At 42.9% G+C, this 20,919-nt stretch overlaps 1 protein-coding gene across 27 annotated transcripts in view; it reads left to right on the top strand.

The window, feature by feature from the left end:
- The window catches only part of AGAP1 (ArfGAP with GTPase domain, ankyrin repeat and PH domain 1), a 254,020-nt gene that overhangs the window by 73,004 nt on the left and 160,097 nt on the right, over positions 1-20,919 (top strand). For 12 of the 27 annotated variants that reach the window (XM_015867761.3, XM_085552896.1, XM_085552894.1 and 9 more), the window contains exons 3-6: positions 3,351-3,438; positions 12,253-12,338; positions 14,946-15,087; positions 16,345-16,479. In XM_015867761.3, the coding sequence (XP_015723247.1) occupies positions 3,351-3,438; positions 12,253-12,338; positions 14,946-15,087; positions 16,345-16,479 (451 nt within the window). Of the gene's footprint in view, positions 1-3,350; positions 3,439-4,109; positions 4,122-12,252; positions 12,339-14,163; positions 14,200-14,945; positions 15,088-16,344; positions 16,480-20,919 lie in introns of all 27 variants that reach the window. The other 15 variants (XM_015867759.3, XM_085552891.1, XM_085552890.1 and 12 more) reach the window with 3 other exon arrangements.

Genomic DNA, 20,919 nt, shown 5'->3' with positions numbered 1-20,919 from the left:
GCAGCTGCTGTAGAGAATTGATTTTAAGTAGTCAGTGTGCTTGAGCCTCAAGATTCCTGTCTAAGGCTTTAAGTTGGTGTAATACTGGATAAAAGCAGAACTCTTACCATTGCAGAGATGATAATTTGATTATACTGCTGCAAATTATTGAAGCTAATTGCACCAACTGGGGCTGTGAACTTGTGCTCCAGCAGCACGGGCAAACTAGGTCCTCTATTGAAGTCTGCTCTCCCTTTCCTGTAAATCTGCCCTTGGGAAGGAGGTCTGTGTAGCGAGTCCAGAGTAATCATCAGCTCTTGGCTATGTGAGAGGAATTAAATGGCCATATTGAAAGCCAGACTGCTCTCTTCTGCTGCAGTGCGGTCATTATGTTATGTCTCTGCTGGGGATGTCAGAGAGGTACGAAAAGTGAGAAGTATTTGCTCCTGTCAGTGTTGGGTGCAGCATTGCAGGTGGGGAGATGGGTCTTAATGCTGCTGGCTTAACAAGGAACCCCTGCTCGAGTGGACAGTGCTCTATAGGAAAAGATGGTCCGTAGCTTGCTGGGAGAGGTTGCTTCCTGCAGTGTTTGGACAGTGCTTGGATTGGGGCTGAAGCTTCGTTTTCGAAGCAGGTGGTTATACCCTTAGGATCTACAGATGTTTAAAAAGGGAGTAGAAATTGAGCCTAGAGGGGCAGGGAAAATACAGGATTGAGGGGAAAAAAGGCTCTTAAGAGTAACACAAAAATATAAACAAAGAAGCAACTGGGTGGATATATTTTGCAACACATCTTTGAGAACAAATAGCGGTCCTCCCTCCTGTCTCCCCTTCCCCTTCTAGTATGAGTTGGGCTAGATTTCTTCCATGTAGTATATTTGTTTCTGCATCAGATCTGGTGCTGAGACTTCTGTTATTGTCAGAAGTGTGTTAGCTGGCTGGGTGAGACGTGTCAATTTCTGGAGCATTGCTGATGTTCCTGGATCCCGTTTATGGAGCTGTAAAGTGAGCACTGGGGTTCTCTGCAAGCTGTAGCTATCTGCATGGCATGACTGGCTGTGCTGCTCGGTGCTGTCAGGCCTTTTCAGCTGCTGGCCTCGTTAGGGGAAAAATAATCCAAATCTGCTGTGTACTTACTCTGATGTCTGAGGTGAGTTCGTGTGACTCACAATCAGATGGATTCGTGGATGCCTTGTGGCTATGCTGGGTACAAGGCAGGTCAGAAATAGCTTCGATCTGTCATTTCCAAAGGTGTAGAGCTCCGGGCCCTGTAGTGAAAGCACAAAATACTCATTATTTTCCTAGCAAAACCATTCAGGGTTTGCATTCTTCCCAGTTCTTCAGAAGTTGTGTTACTCAGCAAGGGCTTTAGCACGACTATTTATCTGTGGAGGAGACGATGTAAGTGGTGTGTCTGATCTGCTGACTTAGAGATGGGGTTTTAGGTTTGATTGCCATTTTTGGTTTGTTCTGTTGTGATGCAGAGCTAATAGGGAAGGAGGAGGGGAAAACATGCATTGAGAATATGAAATTCAGCTTCTTCTAAGGAGTGAGGTTACTGCTTCCATGAATTCCTTAATTCCTTTGCAGTTTTTGGTGTTGCTTTTTGAGTCAGCTGCCTAGGAGACAGAAACTGTCTTGTACCCCAAATCTTGATTTGCTTAACTCAAGAGACCTTCTTTATAGACTCTTCCACAACCTTTGATTTCAGCAGGTAAGTGTGGGCATCTTGCAGGCTTTTGCAGGTACATCATATGGCAAGACAGATGTTCCGGGTAAACAGTTTTGTTACAGCCTGGATTTAAGGCAGCCTGTGAGTTGGGAGCTTCAGTGAACATGTTCTTAGCATGACCTGAAGTCAGGGTTATGGGGATCATTTTGGAATTTCAGCTAGGAAAGTTGGCAGTGTTTCAGTTGTGCACGTAACATATAATTCATTGGAATAAGATGCTTGTTCCTTAGCCTTGAAGGAGAAGGTAGATCTGATAAATGGCTTTGTCATGGCCAGATGTGAATGCAACTCTGCTGCGTTCCCAGAGAGCACTGCCCTGTGGAAGCAGTGTCTGAGGATACAAGGTTAGTCATCTGCAGAGGTGGCATTTGCACATCCTTTTAGATGTAGGCATTTGGCATATGTTTGCATGGCTTGCAACTTCTAAGATGGAAATGAAATTAAAAACATCCAGTGTGCTCATTTAAACGCTCTTCAGAGTCAGCTCAAAGCCCAACCAGCAGATGTTCGTTGTCCACCCCCCCAGCTTAGATCATGTGTTTCTCTTGTTTGCCATTCCTTCTGAAATCCTTTGGCTTTCTTGGTTGTTTTTTCTTTCACTGTATCCACACCATTCATTACATTTAAATCCTGTGCTATCATGGGTGATGAGAAATTGTCTCCCACTTGCTCTCTCCTGCTTCTTTATCTGAGCTGACCTTTCGTGTCAGCTGTGGAGTGATGGCCATCCTCCACACTACTCCTTTATTAGTCTTAATTGAAGGTTGATCACAGCAGTAAAGAATAAATGACGGTCTTTGCTGCTCCCTCCCCAACCTACAGACTGTAAGGCTGTCAGTGGATCATTTTAAGGTGACATCACCCTCGCATGTTAGTGGTTGAAGCAGTTTTTAATGAGGAGGATAGCTTCTCATCGGCTAGGATTAAGAAAGTGAAACAGAGACTGTGTGTTAATATGTAACCTGTTCATCCTGCCTGTGTTGGGCAACCACAAGCAGATAACAGAGAGTTCACCCTGTCTGCAGGGAGCTTCTCTTTCGGTCTTTTGGTTAGGGTCAAGGCAGACGTGTAGAGTAGAGTAGGACTGGGTTTGTTTAAAAGGGAAAATCAGTTCTCCTCTCTCAAAAGCTGAGGATTTGCATTGTCTGCAGAACTCTGTTTCACTGGGAGAAGTGAATAAGTGGATGGATGATAGCTGAGCCAGAACAAAAGGTGCTTTTGAAACACAAAGAAAGTGCATTCAGTAGACCCACCTGACCCCCAGCTGTGCAGAGCAAGATGACCAGTCAGGCTTGTGCCTGGCTTGCTGTGTGTATCGCTGCACTTCTGGCTGATGGTCAGACCAGGGACAAGGCAGCAGCAGTTGTTTCAATTGGGCATGTATGCTTTCAGATGTCCTTGGGTTAGATTGCCAGGTGCTGCCAAAAAGACATTTGTATGTGGCACAGGGGTATGGGTTAGTGATGGAACTGTGCAGGTCATGTTGATGGTGGGATGTCATAACCTTTGATGGTCTTCTCTAACCTAAATAACGCTACATCTCTATGCCATGCTTCGTTGTAAGCTGTGTTAAGATTTTTCTTTAATATACTGCTTTTTCTTGGTGTTAATTGTGCTTTAACTTTGTCTTTTTTCTCCAGGGGATCGTGGGAAACCTTGCTAGTGGCAAGTCTGCACTTGTACACCGGTATCTGACTGGCACGTATGTCCAGGAGGAATCACCTGAAGGTATGTGGATATGCAAATCCTTCTTGTATTTATTCCTTCCCAGTCTGCATCTTTATTCGTTTTGAACCATGCAGAAATGAATCGGTTAAAAATCCAGTTTGCTTTTTTCGATACTCACGGAGAATCGTCCTTTATCATTCTCCATAAGTACATGAAGTAAGTTAATTTCACCTTTTTTGTAACCTCTCAGCATCCTTAAATGCTTTTGCATCCATTATTTGTCCATATGGGAAACATGTAGCCTTGTGCTGGGGGAGAGCTTACTGCCCTCGTAGTGCTCTTAGATACCAGAGTTACTGTATCTGGTATTTGGTTTGTGCAGAACTGGGCCCTTCACCTTGTCGTGAAGGGTGAATTAAAGGTGTAAATTGTTCCTTGTTTAACATATTAAGCCTTTGGATTTGAAGGTTTTAAAAAAGGAGTAAAACCAACCCCCTGAAACTTCCTGTTCTGCCATAGAATGTTAATTTGTACTTGAAAAGTAGTGATAAGCAATAATCCACATTTATAGTCTGAAATCATGAATATCGTGGTACCTTACAGACCTGTCGTACACTAAATACTTGTACATTTTTCTTTATTTATTCTCCTTATGAACTTTTAAAATCCATCTCTGAGACACTGAATTTCTGGTTCCTTCTTTTCCTTACTGGCTGTTCCATTCTTTGCAGATATGGATGCAGGTAACTATACATTGTCTTCATGGCAGCTCTTGTTTTGAAGAGACAAGAAGGCAGTCTTTGTACCGTAGCATTTTCCCTTTGTTTTGTGTATCATTTTGATTTGTTTTCTTTTGATTTCAAGTCTTCAGTACATCTCACTGTTTTTTGTCCCTTGCTGTAGTTGTCTTCTCAGCAGTAGTAGGTAGCTTCATGCATCTCTGATAACATCTGTTTGGAATTAACTCTTACCAAAGGTAGTAATTAAGTGTTTTACTTGATTTTCTAACAGTCTCTAATTGCAGTAAAAATGGGAGAAGGGGAAAGGAGTGACTGACAAAGGCTGCTGTTGTGTAATCACAGTCACAGCCACATAGTCCGGATTGTAACCTTGCCTTACATGTTTTTGCTAGGATGGATGAGGTGATAATTCAGCCTTGCTACAGAGCTGGATTTTGGTGCCATCGAGGCTTGCTGCTTTGAGAGACTGATAGTGAGAAATGGTCATGCAGCATGTAGATCTGCTAAGAGCAACCATTCAAAGAATAATGAGCCATCTCTGCCTATTTTATTTTTTTTTTTTAAACTCATTTCATGAACAGGAAAAGAATAAAGTAATGCAGAATTGAGCTATATTGATTAATCACAGGGGTAGCGCTCTTCTCTTGAGCTGTGGATGTTTTAGGCAGCGTTCCTTGAGAGTATTGCCAGCTGTCCTCTTTGTCTTCAAGGGTGTTTATTTGCAGTGCTTGAGTGACGTTCAGGCTGTTTCTCCCGAAAGGATTAGATTTCAAAAGCACTGTCAAATCATTTCTTTGCATGTAAGTGTAGCTGACAAGCCTCACTAATGACACCGATTCATTAACAGCAGAAGAAACTGAAGTAATTAAAGATCTCTAATTCACCTTCATAAGCAACAGGGTCAAGATTTCCAGTCTAGTTAGTATTAAAGAGAAATATATAGTTTCTCTTTCGTAAACATGAAAAATGATTTGTTCAGGTGTTGTATTTCTTTCTTATCTAGCCATAAGTGTATGCAGTCAGTGCAGTTCTTCTCTTTGCCCTTCTCTGTGGTCATTTTAGTGCTGTGATGGGCCAGGGGTTGGACTAGGTGACCCTTGTGGGTCCCTTCCAACTTGACATAGTCTGTGTTTCTATCTAAATGCAACCTAACGCTCAGTCTGAAGAGGGCTAATAGCCGTTGCAGTTGGTGGTGAATTCATGCATCTGTGTGGAAATCTTTTGCATACAAAGGAAAACAAAGGATGTGCCTCTTACCTGTGCAGTCTGCGCTGTGCCTGCTGTGCTGACAATACCAAGGTTTCCTGTGCAGTACACTCTATAAAAGAGAAGAAGCATGGGAAGCTCTCAAAGTTACTTCAGCTGCTAGAAGTATCTTTTTTCTGTATCTTTTTTATCCAAGGCTTTTTGTACTGCTTACATAAAGTTTTTCAGTGTCCATCTGTTTCTTCCTTCCCATTTCCTTTAATGGAAGCCTGTTTTAGCTCTTGTTTGTATTGGTAGGATGGGTTGGAAGTTCTTCATTAGATACTATGCCAGTAGGCATATCGTGATTGCAATGACATTGCAGCGTATGTGAGGCCTGGCGGTTTGTTTAGTTCTTAGGTTTTATTGTGAAGATTCTGTATTAATTTCCCAGCTCTGTAGGAGTCTGGAGGCCATATTTACTAAACAACCAGGTTTATATTTCATGTTTAACAGAGTAGGATGTGTCCTAGACTAAGCTGTGTTTGTTCCTGGTGAGCAAGCCAACTGCAATGTAAATGAAAAGCCATGACATTTGTTGTCAGGGTATGTACTTGCATGCTTTTTGTGAAGAGAAAATGTCATGCTTTTTCACTTGCAGCCTACTGGAATTCCTTAAAATCACTGTCACGCTTGTCCTTACACATGTAGCCTGTATAGTGAGACTTAGCAAGGATTCCAAGTGCATATTTGATCGTGGAGTCCTGTTCCTTTCAAGTAATTGGGCATTGCATCCATTAGCATTCCTAGGTTGGAAACGTAGTGAAGCTGCAACATTCTGTGTTGAGTTCAAATCCTTGTTGTGATGTTTCACAAGGTCTACATAGCACTCAGGACAGCCAGAGCTATCAGAGTCCTTTCTCATCTCTTCATCGCCAACCCTATGCACAGGAGACAGTAATAGCTTTAGACATGGATTTCAGGATTCTCCCCTTTCAGTTCTTTTGCTGTATTTCATTGTATCAGCTGATTATTTTTGTTCAGCTTTTCGTACTGACACCAGATATGCAATAACATTTGTCTTTTTTGATGATTCTTAAGTATCACTGCACATGGCTCTCTTGGGCCTTTGGAGCCTTTCAGGCTTAGCATAAGAGAGTGTGTTTATGTATTCTGAAGTCTCCGTTCCGTAGCCCTTCTCCTCACCCCCCTGAGACGAGCTGTGTGGTTTAGAGAATCCTTTGAAAAGCTCTGTTCCGGCAGGCTACTCAGCTGCTGCTTTAAGTGTTACACAAATAAGGAACGATGGTGATTTAAGGAAGAGGGTAGTGTTTGTTCTTTTCCTGGGGAGGTGCTGAAGAAGCAGTTTCCTCGAAGGGACTTCCTTTTCAGGCTGCGTGCCTTGAGGACAGAGCGATCTTTGAGATGATGCCTTTCATGCGCTGCAGCCTGAATGCTCAGAGGTTCTGATGACTTATGTCTGAGGGATCTGTGCCCTTGTAATAACAGGCTTCTCTTAAAAGTTCCATCCCAGGTAAAAACTGGAATTTAGATTTATAGCTGCTGTTGTAAATTCAGCCTCTTAATAACAGTAGAAGCCACTATTAAGTCTCCTGTGCTTCTTGCTTCGTCTGCTGGTGAGGCAGAAGTCAGCTTGGAGTGGCTGCTGCTGGAGGAAGGGGTTGTATTTCTTCTTCCTTTTCAGATTTGGTTTCTGGATGTAATCTTTAAACCACAGCCTGACATTTAACTCTTAATGCAAAATATAAACTTTGACAACCGATGATTCTTTTTATCAAGCTTGTGTGCTTTTTCTTATCTGGAATATACTGGGAGGCAGTTAAACAAGAACAAACCCAAAGCTTAGGGCAGAGGGGTGATGAATTTAGACTGGTGTCTGAAAGATGAAAGGTAGAATAGGCCCATTTAATCCGTAAGGCATTGCAGTAAAGAAGAGCTGTGTTACTTAAAGCTGTGGGGCTTACATTTGGGATGTTGTATTTAGGGTGTACTTAAAATGGAACCATAATCACCCCCCATGTAGATGTACGGATACCTTCTTTGCTTTACATTCTAGTACTTAATGTGGTTGAACTCTTAAAGCCCCTCAGCATCTTCATCTGAAGAGTGTTACTGTCTGATTCATCTCCAACGTGTGACAGTCGTGGCTGTGCCTTGTTGGGCTAAGTTTAGATACCGTGGTGTTGAGAAATAGGAAATACAGGAGAAGCTACACAGGAAGCTGTGGTAAATCAGTCTTACAAGCTCCTTTCAAGCTGCCATCACAGGGCTTAGCATCCAGACAGAGTGCTGCAGGTGCTGTGGTGGCAGAGGTGTTGCTTGACAGCTCTGTTGGCACTTGGGAGGTGGGGGTGAGCACCAGGGATCTGCATTGAGTGCTGGCAAAGGGAGCTCCTTGCAGGTTACTGCTGTTTGCTTTCCCCCTGATAAACTGTCAGACATATTTTTTCACTCGAATGAACTGTGAAAAGAGGGCATCCTTACAAAATAAAATGTATTCAGCTGTTATTTGCTCGGTGCCAAAGTTTCTGTCTGTTTGTGCAGTAAATGTGGGATGAAAACATGTTACTTCATCATGACAGTCAGATGGGTGCCTAATTTTGCTACCAGTTCTAAAAGTCTGAATGCTCACTTGCAGGACACAGGTGCTATTTTACCTCTGCTTCAGAGTGTTGGATGATATTAAAATCTCAAACCTGTTTGTTATAATGAACAATCCTTTATAGGTTGGTGTCGTTCCTTCCTTAGGAGAGGCGACCTTAAGCTCTTTCCAGGCATGTATAACATGGCAGGTGTAGTTCTGGTGGACTTTCAGTTACAAGCACTTCTATTTCTGAGGGCTGAACATTCCTATCTATAAGGTAACAGATGAAGAAGGGCCAATTAGTGTTTTCTCCTTTGGTTCAGCACAGCAGAGGCAGCTAGAGACCCTCCTCTGTAGCTGCTTGGGGTGGATCTTTTCCAGGTCTACCCTGACAGGCGGCTATTTCTCATTTGGATTATTTGCAGCTTTGCAGTTCAGGACTGCTCTGCTCTAATTGCTCGATTCAGTGCCTCTTGGGAATGAGACTGGTACCTTTGCAGAGCTGTCTTTCAGCGTTAAGTGTCTCTGTTTGTTGTCAGGATGAACACGCACACCTGGTTTCTATCTAACCGTATTACATAGCATGTATTGCAGCCTCTCATTCAGTGCAACTTGAGTGGTTAATACTGCTAAGAAGCATAAGCTCTATTACACTGAATGCTTTAATATCAGTTCATCTCCACTCACATTGCTGCCTGGTTTTGTGGACCTGCTAGATACAGCCTTCTCTACAAGCACTGCAAGATACGATAATGCATGCTTTGTGCCCATGGGTGTGCCTGGCTTTAATTGTAACAGTGAGCAGGATGGGATGGAGATCATAACAGGAGTTACCAAGGAATCCATCTACATGAGTCATTACTACCCATCAAAACAGCTAGTTTTGGTGGCAGCGTGCTGCAGTCTGAATTAGTTCTCATCTTCCTGGCTACAGCAAGGTATGAGGAGATGGACAGCGGCCATTCTGGGGGCTCTGATTAGCAAGGAAGGAAAAAAGGCATGCTGATGGAAGTGGGAGCGTTGTTTGCAAGAGATGCAAAGAAAAACGTGTTTAAAAGATAACCTTCTTGAAGTCATCTGGATTCTGGACATGGTCTTTGCTCCTCAGAAAAAAGACAATCTCTGTTTATAAGACACCCATATTTATCAGGAGATGATGTTACTGGGCATAGGCTGCTGCTGCTGGTTCTTACCTCCCATGTCTTCCTCTCGCCCCCTGCCCTGCCCCCATGGCCATGGCAGTCAGCTGCTGCATGGGTTTTTCATACGGCCTGCCCCCCAAGATTTATCTTTCTCATATGGCCAAATAGGTTCATCCCTGTGGCAATTTGCTTGAATAAAGAGTCTGGCAACTGAAGCTGAGCCTGGGGACATAGCATGAAAATCAGTGGTTGCTTCAGTGAGCAATTGCTCAGTGAAACGGTTAGCAGCTAGAGGAAGAGGTGCCCAGGCCTTCCAAAATGGGGTGAAAACCTCACCCTGCGGAATTCCCCGTATAGTAGGAAGGGTTTACAATGTAGAGCATCTTTGATCACAAACGTGTGCGCTATTTGAAATGAACATTAATTTCTACCGAGGGATGGTTTTTTTCCTTACTGCCAATTCGAACCGTCGGCCTTTGTAGGAGTGACACGCATAGAAATGAGATTAAGGAGCTTTTGTTGATTCCTTCAGCCCAGCGTTCTGCCTTGTGCGAGGTCTCTCGCCGTGGCTGCAAATTGCTGATGCACAGGCTTTGTTTGGCTCCGCGTAGATCAAAGCTGGGTTTTTTATCTGGAGCATTTCACATTTGGAATCTGACCTAATAATGCACGCAACGCGCCGGGTGTTTTTGTGGGTTGCATCCCAATCGCTGCTCTGCATCTTCTGGTAGGTGTTTGTGTGCTTCCTATGGAGAAATAACATTTGCTTCCTGATGTAAAATGGGGAGCACATCTGAGAATTGGTTCTTACGAGTTGATACTGATCCTGCCCAGGAAAACTGAGAACAATGCAGTAATTTTCAGGCTAGAGATGCAGAGAGAAAATAACCCACATCTCAGCATCCTCCCAAATAAAAACATCCGTGCAGTGTGAGTAATTTCTTTACATGAATGGCTGCATGGAAACATCTTCCAGGGTGTAGGGAAGTAGGTATCCCCTTGCGAGGCTTTTCTGTGATGCTAAAGGTAGAATTGCAGGGTGCAAATGTGTGTAGTTGAGCTGTTGCCTACGTGTCCTTCACTGTGTGCTTTGCTATGGCTGTTAGGGCATTGCGGGAGCGATGGCTGTGTTCCTTAGAGCTGGTCCGGGCTGCTCATCTTTTTATGCCAGTGACCTCTTTTGGCAGGTACATATGGGAGCTGAGAGATTTCCTCATTAAAAAACCTCACGTGTCGTAATACTGATGTGACTGGAACAAAGCTAGCTCCCTCCTTTGGGACTACTTGATATGATTTTTCATGGTTTCAAGCCTTATTCAGTCATGCATGTGTTTATTTTTCTTTCTGAAGGTCATTGCCATGTTTGCATTACTTTAGATGGTGCCTTCTCCCTGATGGCAGCACAGACAGGGATGGTGGAGTGCTGCACCTGAGAGGTTTGGGCTGAGCATCAGGAAACATTTCTTTCCTGCTCATACAGTGGGACAGGCTCTGTGGAGAGCTGTTTGGTGCCCATGGCTGGCAGTGGAGGAATTTGGCCTTCAGTAACAAGCTCTTGGTTAGCCCCAGAGTGCTCAGCTGGACCCGGTGAGCTCTGTGCTCTCCTTCCAACTGAACGTTTCCATTCTAAGGCATCCTTTTCAACATTTAAGTAAGGCCAGGATCAGGCACGAGCTGGTCACTCAAGGTGGGTTTCTATAGGGAGAAAGGCCTTGAGTAACTTAATGCTATCTTAGTTAAACATGGTGCGCTTCTCGGTGCTGCTGCCTTAGAATAAATAAAAGTCATATAGGCCCTGAAGTGGCTTTCAAGCAAATTCCTTATCATTGCTCACATGTGAACTGTATGCATTGTAATACTACTCCTATGGGGTTTTTTCTCCCAGTTCGCCATTTAAGCTTTCCATTTCACTTTTCATTTTGCCTTTCAAGACTGTTTGAAGATGCTGTGAGGTTTGAAAGGCATCCTATTGACAAGAGGGGGGTAATGAGGTGGTTTTGAAACGCGTTTGGTTCATGATATTTTGTGTGTGTGAACATTCAGTGTTTAGATAAAGGAATTAGGAGATGGTGATTATACAGAGCTTTCCCTCTTCAATCACGTATATGCTGCATTTAAAGCATCCCTCTGCAGGGCTGTGCATTAAGCAATTCATTTTATTTAACACTTCATTATGAAGTGTATACAATTAATTGACAACGTGGAGAAATAATGAAGTGGTTAATTGGAGTTCCAGGGAGCTGAGGCTAGTTTCTCTTCAGAGCATTATATCTAGTTTACATTATTCTTCTCAAGTTCACTACCAATATGTTTATGGTAACGATGTGTTTATCAGCTGCTTGATCTTAGAAGGCAGAATTGAGGTTTGCTTTTTAACCAAGGTGATGATGTGGTTGTTGGGAAATAGAATTCAAATCTGAAGGTAACTCTGGTTATAAAGTGAGAGCGAGGAGATAACTTTATTGTTAGTAGATATGTTTTATCTTAGCCTGGTGAGTTCAGAAGTACGACAGCTGGGCAGTGTTAAGCATGAAAGACCTTTGTGGCACAGTGGGTGACCTGAGTGCTTTCAGGAGTTAGAAAGCAACCCAGATCCTGAAGCACCCCAGGCTTGTTGATCCAGAAACACCAAATCCTGCAGGGAAGGAGTGCATCATTCTCTGTTAGATAATACATCTCTATCAGGTACCTCCATTGTAGCTTTTTGTCTAACATATGTGTCTACTATTTCCCCCTAACTGTGATTTGTGACAATAGAAGTACCATTTTCATAACACTGTGTGTGTACTGTAAGAACCGGGCTTCTCTTGAGGAAAAGTTAAGACCACTGGGAAGCTTATTGGGATGCTAATGGCTGATCTTTCTGCACACAACTGGGACAAATTTGCCTTTTCTGAAGATGCATTTCTCACACTTATATATAAAAGACTGTTGTCTTTTGTCTTTTACCTGGCTATATCCAAAGCGAGTACAGCTGATGTAAGTTAATGTTTATTATGCAGTTCTGGCTTTCTTTCCCCATTAAAGCCTGCAACTTACTGAAGAAATCTAATTTCTCTTCAGGTGCAAATGAAACAATTTACATTCCCAGCATTTCATGTGTTGGTGAAAGATCTTAGACATCCTTTTTCCACAAGCGAAGCCTTTCTCTGTTTTGCTTTTGTGCCTTTTCCCTTCTGTAATGAGCCGCTTTGTGTAACAGGTGGGAGATTCAAGAAAGAGATAGTAGTTGATGGACAGAGCTATCTGCTGCTGATTAGAGATGAAGGTGGCCCTCCAGAGGCACAGGTGAGCATTGCACACGGAGCTTCATCGTGGCTTCCCGTTTCTTCTAAATGTTACCTGAACCTTCCTATAAGAGAACTTGCTTTCCTTGGTTCTTGTCCTGCTCATCTTTCTGCTGCTAAAATGCTCATGTTGTTCTCCAGTGAAAAATGCTCTGCTTACAAAATACTTGTGATTTCAGGTGAAATTATGTAGTAAACTATGGGTAAATTACACAGGAAAGTATGGGTAAGTGATGCTGAATGCCTAACCTTTATGATTGCATATATAATCTCATCTTGATTTCTAGATTCCAATTCAGAAGGCATATTGATTAAAGGCAGATAAAACAGGAGCGTTCATACTTGTATACAAACAAGTGTTCCTTACTGCTTCCACATTTGCCTCCCTGAGCCACTGTAAGACTCAGTATTCCAAGTCCTGGGTCACTGTTGAGTTCTCAGGTTTTTACCTGGTTTCTGTGTATTGTGTCACCTCCTTGCCCTGTGGAGGGCAGCTGGCTTGTTGGAAGAAGGCAGCAGTGGGTTGTGTGCCTAGCACTGTTCTGCTGTTGTAACAAAGTCTTTGCTTATTTGCTTGTGTGATTCTGAAACCAGAGATGTTCCTGCCCACCTAGCTGCAGGCAGCATCCTTGTCTTGAGTCATCTTCCAGCTCTCCCCCTACCTTTTCTTAGGTAGGACCAGCAGGGCTTCTCGAGTGCACCGTCTGTGCCGGCCTTGCTTTGCTCAGCTGTTCGGTAGCGGCTCAGCAGCAGGAGCTGCACCACTGCCAAACAGCTGAATGGGAGCTGTGCCAGCGGCAGCAGCTTGGATTTCAGAGCTCCACTGTTGCTGATGAACTACAGGAGGATGGGAGCGTGGGGGAATGTGTCTGAGCAAAGGAGAAGAGAAAGGAGGTATGGGAAACGGAGACCAGAAGGGATATCCTGGAAGGAAGTGTGGCTCACACATCTGCAGCTTCAATGAAGTTCTCTGTTTTAGCCTGTGAATAATTTGGCTGAAGTACATAGCAGTTTGCCCAGGCCTCGATGCTCGGAGAGCATTCACTCATTAAAAAAAAGACTTAATAATTAAAAACTTAATACTGCAATTGTGGAAGTACATGCAGCCATCTGACAGACATTTTGGTACCTGGAGAATTGCTTTCCCAGAGTGTATCTGAACTGTTTGCAAACTCATGAGCAGACACACTGCGTTGCCTTTGATCCCTGCTAGGTAAATTGGGGTGTTTAATTCCCGCTGTGGCTCTTCAGAGAAGTAATGGAAGGCCCTAAGGTGTCAGTGCTGGTGTGCTTTACAGAAGACACGTTTGACTTGTCAGTTCTCTTTGTGTCATGGGCATAATTTTGAGTTGCACATATATTTAATATCTTTAATCTCCTTATTAATTCCTACCGTAGAAAGTTTACCTCTGGGCTACTGGATATTTATAACAGAAGTGGAACGTTATCTGAAGGAGAATGTTTACATCTCAATCTTCCCTTATAATTTAGACAGGGCTGGTTATTTTAGCCTGAAGGTTCTGCTTTTTGCAACAATACACTGTAATTCTGTGGATAATTGGAATAGAATTTGACCTCAGTAAGTAAAGAGCTGAAGTGCAGTCAGCAGAGCAGGAAAAACCTGCACGAGCTGTTAGTGCTGAAATAAGGGCTTACCAACCCAGAAACCTTGCAAAATATACATAAGCATTTCCCAAATGAATCTGCTTGCAGCTCTCTGTATGCTCAGTGTGTCCTAACCTAACTGGCATGTTGTAGTAGCAGTGTAATAAGAGGCATGAGTACTGCTGGCTAAAACTTGTTTCCATTGGTCTAAATTTGGGTAGGAATGGAATCACTTAGGGAAAAATAAAGGCCGTGAGGTAAGCTGAAGTTTGTTTTTTCTGTGCTATACACATTTACTGCTATGCTAAATGTGTTTAAATGGTTTTCTTTCACCTGTAAGCTGACACTTGCATGGTCACTAGCCCAGCACCTTGCCTTGGGATGTTTATGCATGTCTTTTAGTGGGGTTCTGATGCCGAAAGAGCAGTTGGCTTCACACAGAAAGCAGAATGAGACAGCCCGTACTGGTTGTCCAATACTTGGGTCTGTACGGGAAGCAATTGGAGATCTGAAGTCAGTATTTTTGGTCATAGAGATGTGAAAGTTATTAGCATTGCTTGTAAATCCATAGCCACATTTGCCCACAGAAACACCAGCATGCAAGCATGCCAAGCACTGAGTGGGGAAAAATAACATGCTCTGTGGGGCAGTTAAGTGCTTAGGGAGAAGTACTTCTCATTCATGACTCACAGAGACACAAAGCTGAGGCTGCCATGTTTTGTTTCTGTTAATGAAAATAAGTGTGCATTGATATGTACCAGGGAACGAGCCATTCACTCGCGAGCATTGGGGCCAATCTCTGTGCATCCCAGATACTGGCACAGTGATGAATGTTGACTCATCATCTTTTCAGTACCGCACCTCAATATTATTTCTTTTAAGACCTGCTTATTGTCACTGCGTTTTTCTACTTCCAGTTTCCCACTACGTAAAATAAGAGTTGTTTTCTTTCCTCTTTTCCCTGCTTTGCTCTCAGTACGCCTTTTCCATTTTTATTCCGCAGTTTGCCATGTGGGTGGATGCTGTTATATTTGTCTTCAGCTTGGAAGATGAAGTTAGCTTCCAGACTGTTTACCACTACTACAGCCGTATGGCTAACTATCGTAACACTAGTGAAATTCCAATGGTACTGGTGGGAACACAGGGTAAGTGCATTCTTTACTGCATGCAAACACGTAGTGCCATATCCTGTCCTTTTCCATCAGCTCTGCCCCACTCGTTTGGTCAGGAAAGCTTGTGTTAAGCTGACAGGTGACTTGCTTGTTAAGCAAGGTGACTTGCTGACATTTGGCTTTCCTTGGCTTGCTTGCAACAGGGCTTTGGCACTGCAGGGACTGGTTTATAAGGGGAGGCAAATGGCACCCTTGGGATGCAGTAGGTCTCCATATCTAGTCTTGTGAGTGTCCTGCAATAAAGGATCAAATAGGACTTGCTGCATATGGCTGCTGTGCTTCAGATGCCTTACATCAGAGAGCTACTGCTTTGGAAGTATAGCACATGTTGTATTTTGAGTTCCTTCACACTGAAGCATTGCTTGCTGTCTAATGCCAAGTCACTGTGCTAAGTTAGAGGGAAAGCACAAGTGTCAGACTCGTGTAGATTTGATTTTGGGCCTTTTCCCTTTGTGTGCTGCCAAAGCTTTTCATTGCTTTCTTTGCTTGCTTCTTGCCTGCCTTGCAGTCAGAGCGATTAGCTTTCAGCTGCATGCCTGCAGAGCTGTGAAACCAGCTCTGTGCTGAAGGAAGCAAGGGGAAGTGTGGGGAGCAAAGAAGGAAGAAGAGCAACAGGGCCTTAGGGTGGAAACAGATGATGAAGACACAAAAAGGGAAGTAGGTATAAAAGAATTCCTAGGACAGCAGAAATTACAGACAAAAGCAGAAATGAATGGCTTTAGGGGGGGCCACATGGGCCTAAAATTGGAGCTGAAAAATAGGAAGGGGAAGCTAAGGTCTTTTTTCAACACATTGCTGTCACTTGGGGGTGAGGTCTTTCATCTTACAGTGGCCTTCCAAGTACCTCCTACAGGAAAGTTGGGGAGGGACTTCTTATAAGGGCAGATAGCAGCAGGACAAGGGGAAATGTCTTTCTGACCCGTTTGATACCAGCTTATTGGGTTTTTAAATTATATTTGAAACTCAGCCCAGGCTGCAGCTCAGCTCTGCATTTGCTTTGCAAAGTTGGTGCTTCTCAGTTAAATTCCGCTTACTAACATGTTGTTAGCGCCCTCTGCTGACTAAACAAAGAAGTCTGCAGTTAAGATTTGATGGTAGGGTCACTAGTTTGCTTGTGTCTGAAGAATCAAAGTCTATGTTTGTGCAAATCTAACCCACTTTCTAGGTGTTGCAGTACTGCGAGGTACTGTCTCTTCCTCTATTCATCTTCTCTCACTCTTGTTGCTGCAGATGCTATAAGTTCCAGTAACCCACGCGTCATTGATGATGCCAGAGCAAGGAAGTTATCAAACGACCTCAAGAGATGCACTTACTACGAAACCTGTGCCACCTATGGGCTCAATGTGGAGAGAGTCTTTCAAGATGGTAAAGATTGCTTTTACTTATCCATATCATGAAGTGTTGTGTTGCCTAATAACTCCTTTAGTCTCAAGCATTTTGAGCTTCTTCATTCAACCTTGTTTTTCTGCTTGCTTTGGTACTTGCTTGACATCAGCGAAGGTTCCTTTTCTTTGATTTAGTGCTCGTGAAGGTATTAAGAGCATTGTAGGTAAGTAGTTGCAAATTGTCTTTCATGATCTGGAAATCAGAGGTAAGCCAAGAAGACTGATAGGATCACAGTAGTCATTAGAAATAATGCGTTCTTGGTGTGTTCAAAGCTGGCAGTTTTGTGGAGGTATTTAGAAATAAGGTTGGCTGCTTAGGGGTGATTCAAGAGATGAAGAGTGGCAATGTTTAGTTTACCTCCTGAAAGGTCTCGTTGTGTGCCATCTAAAAAGGGAATAACAAGTAACTATTTTGGAGGGTTAACCCTGTGGTAGAGAAGCTACACTCAATCTTCCTCATGTGAAATGGGCTTAGTGCACCCTCTAGTGGAAATCCAGCCGTGTGCCTTGGGATTTTACTGCCTTCTGCTCTGGTGATGATAGTGTATTATCTGAGCATATTGGTTGTGCATTTAGAAACCTTAATTACACTGAACTGCTTCTCCAGAGTATTTGGTCCTGGAGGTGCTGCTCTGTTTGGTTTTGTTTGGTTACAAAGACCCGCAGCATCTGTGATTATGAGGGTGTCACATCAGCATGTATCCAAGCACACAGATGTTCTCTATCTGCCAACATGACTTATGAAAAAGACACAAAACATTCATTTTTAAATGGAAAACAATGCCACGCTGAAGTCCTAATAAGACTGTGTGTAGCCAGCCTACTAGTAGAATCTCAGAGAAGGCTATTTAAAGCTGGAGCTGTAATTTGCTTGCTGCTTTCTCTTGAACTGCTTGCAGAAATTACTGTTTTCACTGCCTAAATTTGCTGCACTGAACGTGAGTTTCAAAGATCCATTGGTGATTTTTTGTTAGCATATTTATTTTTGAGTGCTAGCTGTAGTTAAATGTTTAATTACATAATCAGAGTGTACGTCCTGCTTTTGTTCCTTTCTCAAGGAGCTTTTGAGAGATAAGTCTCTTTGGGAAAAGATAATGTGCTGAATCTGTAAGCTTTTAGGGAATGTATTTGTGTCTCTACTAAATTTCAGTAGTAAGTAGAGACAATTGACAAACCTAGTTCTGTTCCACAGATATAAATCAACCTATTGCTTATTATTTACTGACTAATGGAATTAAGAATGCTTCTACAGAGATGTGCTACAGTTGCCAGGCATGTCTGGGGCCAAATCCAGTTTTACACACACCCCCCAATGTTGTTTCAGCCTTGTACGTGCACAGGCATTAACTTCCCCTGTGGAGGTGGCACGACAGGTAAGCAGAGTTTTAGCTCTTAGTGGTTCTATGTGCAGCCAGTCAGGTGTCCAGCTGGGTTCTGCTTACCTTATCTTCTAGGAAGCTGGTGTTACACTGGAGTGCCTTTTCTTCCTTTTAGTCTGAAGGAACCAGGCCTCCTCCTCAGCAGGCCATTATTACTGGAATGGACACGACAGATTTCTAGGTTTGTTTTGCTTTGTTTGCTCATAGCTGAGAAAGAAAGAGTTGTTGACCACTTGGTTAATACTGCCTGCATATCATCATGTGGCTGCATGAAGACACAGGGCTGCTCCAGCCGTGAAGAGCCCATTCTGTGTATTGGAATTATTTCCAGACTTTGCTTGTATCTGGGTGGATGTTTGACCTTGGAATTTGGGGTTTAGGATTTAATCACTTTGTATTGCAGTTCCAACACTGCCAACTCCACTTTCAGCTGCTGTTGTTGAGGGAGCTTGAATCCCTTATTTAAGAGGATTTGCCAGGATGGTGGTTCTGAGTTGTTTGAAATGTATGCAGTGTCCTTTTAAGTGTTTGAATGCTCAGGTTGGGAGAGTTTGGAACATTTCAGAGGGGTCTTTAGCGTTGTCCTGCTTAGGCCTCATCTCTGATGCTGTTTGAAGTTGGAGCTTTGAATTTCAGGCTTTGAATTTCACTCTTAAAATAAAGAGATAGGGAGAATTCCAGCTCAGTCATCTGCTCGTAGCTCTTGGTGTTTGGGACTTGGAGATTGCTGGATGGGAGAATTAAGCTTTGAAGATAGGTCTGATTAGTATTTGATCCTGCTTCAGATTGCCTCATTAAGAATTAGGGGTTTTTCCTGCTTATCAAGACAGATTTTATCAATGACATTGGAAATGATTATTTTAATATTTCTTGTCAGCGCAATATAGCAGTGACTGTACTGCCCCAGGATGCCTTGTTAATGACTGTAGCCTTCTTGAATTAGCTTGATGTACCATTAATGCATAAGAATTGCTTTTATTTTTGTTCATGATGTATTCATAATTGCACGGCTTTCCCTGGTTCATGTCCAGCTTTTTTTGACCCATTTAATTATGTGCCGTGCAGCTCTCTTATATCACAGAGGGAAAGGCAAATGTAATTTCAGTTCAGTATTGAGTCTGTTATTGAAATCTAGTAGTTTCTACTTATCCACATATGAGTGATGTAAGTGGAAAATGGTTCCTTTTTAGCACAAAGTTTCAATGTGGGGATCTTTCATATTACTTTGTCTCACTACTACAACAGTGCTGGCAATCTATCAGTTAGTCCCACTTGCATTATAATTCCCAAAGCTCTTAATAAGGGGCATGAATTAAGTCATTCTACACCATGCTGTCTGAAGCAGGCCAGTGTTGCTTCAATATTTGGAGCATTATTGGTATCGTGTAACCTTTTATTACCTATTTTCTCTGCAAATTAAGCTAATCTTCTATTTAAATGGTATGTCTGCTTATAAACATGGTCAGGTATTTCATCTCCAAGTCCTGTGCTTGGGATATTCTGCGACCAACCGGTGTTTGTGGAACAGCTGTGCCTGGAAGGTGGACCTTGAAGTAGAAATTCTCCATTACAGGATGGAAGATGACAAATTAATCCTTGTAGGGCCTGGGTTGTGGGGAATGGCTGTCGCTTGTGATCAGCATTAACAGATCTGTTTTTATGGATGTATTTTCATTAAGAGACGTTAATCAGTCTAATGGGAAGTAAATAAAGCCTTCCTCCTATGAGGCTGACAGGTTTTAGGAAGAGGCTGTATTTGCTCCTACACTGGATACGGCCCTGGGGGTGCTTCAGTTCTGAAGCTGTGTGCACTCAAAGTGCTGTGCGGAGCTTGGGAGCAGCAGCAGGTCCTCTGGCTGCTGTAATTACTCTGATTTCAGTAACGTACAGCTGTGACCTTTCTGCAGAGTGCTTATGGCTGCAGCACGGCATCGGAAGTGACAAGCAGCTCTGATTACTCATTAGTTGGACTTATCAAAGATGGACTGGATCAGCCTATTAAAACTTGGAGGTATTTTCTTGTATTCATGCCTGCTCACTGTTTGCAGAGCAGCAGAAACCTTGCTGTGCCATCAGCCTCCTTTCTGCTATTGCTCAGCAATGTTTGTGGGCTTACCCTTAAATCTGGACGTCAGTGTAATTTAAACTCTTACTGTTCAAAGTCTCCAAACTTCAGTTAGAGGAATAAATGGACTTAGTTGACCACGAGGTAATTCTTCTCTAAATGGAAACAATGTTGGTATATTTCATTAAAGTATGAAGTAACAAGGATTCTATGACTGAAGATTGAGGATTGGTTCAGTAGTTTTACATACTTTAATGCAAATATGAGAAGAAGTTCTGGGGCAGGAAGCATGATGGTTGTTTGGTGGTCAATTGCTTTTTATTGGCAATAGACCCGAGGGTGAGAGGCGTAAACAGTGTGTTTTATAGGTCCATGTAAATTTTATTTGAGATATAAAATGGTACAAGCAGGTTCGTGTAACGTCTTGCAAACAGATCAGGGCTGTTTTCCATTAACACCAAAAACTGACATGAATGCAAATTCTGAAAGGAGGAGAAGGTTAGAAAATCCCTGTTTGGCCACAGCTGAGAGTGCATTAAGGCAATGTGTTAAGGCCTTTCTGTCATCTTACACCTGGGATTCTTTACAGCTTGACTCAGTACCTTGTCCCTTGGTCATTAGCTGGATTTAGCTGTAAATGTGTTGGTACCAAATGACTCTGACCCAGTACACCCACAGGCCACCTAGGAATGGTATCGGTGCCCAGGGCAGAACTGTCAGCTCTGTGAGCAAAGGCAGCTTAGATCTCCCGAAGAATCACCGTGGCTCTGATGTAGTTATTGGTTCTAGAATGCAGCATACTGAAGCTCTTTCATCTCAGTTGCAAGACCACAAGTCTGTCCAAATGCCACTACTGCATTCATATGGCTCTTAGTTTCTCTAGCTTTTGTCTATCCCTGCTTGTATATTTATCTCACTTAGTAGCATTTTATTGTAGGGATAGGACTCTTATTCTCTTGTGATAAAGGGATGATTT

This window comes from Coturnix japonica, chromosome 7, assembly GCF_054131305.1.
Source record: "Coturnix japonica strain WE chromosome 7, WE-NBRP24, whole genome shotgun sequence".
NCBI lineage: Eukaryota > Metazoa > Chordata > Aves > Galliformes > Phasianidae > Coturnix > Coturnix japonica.
This window is presented reverse-complemented; position numbering and strand designations above follow the sequence as displayed.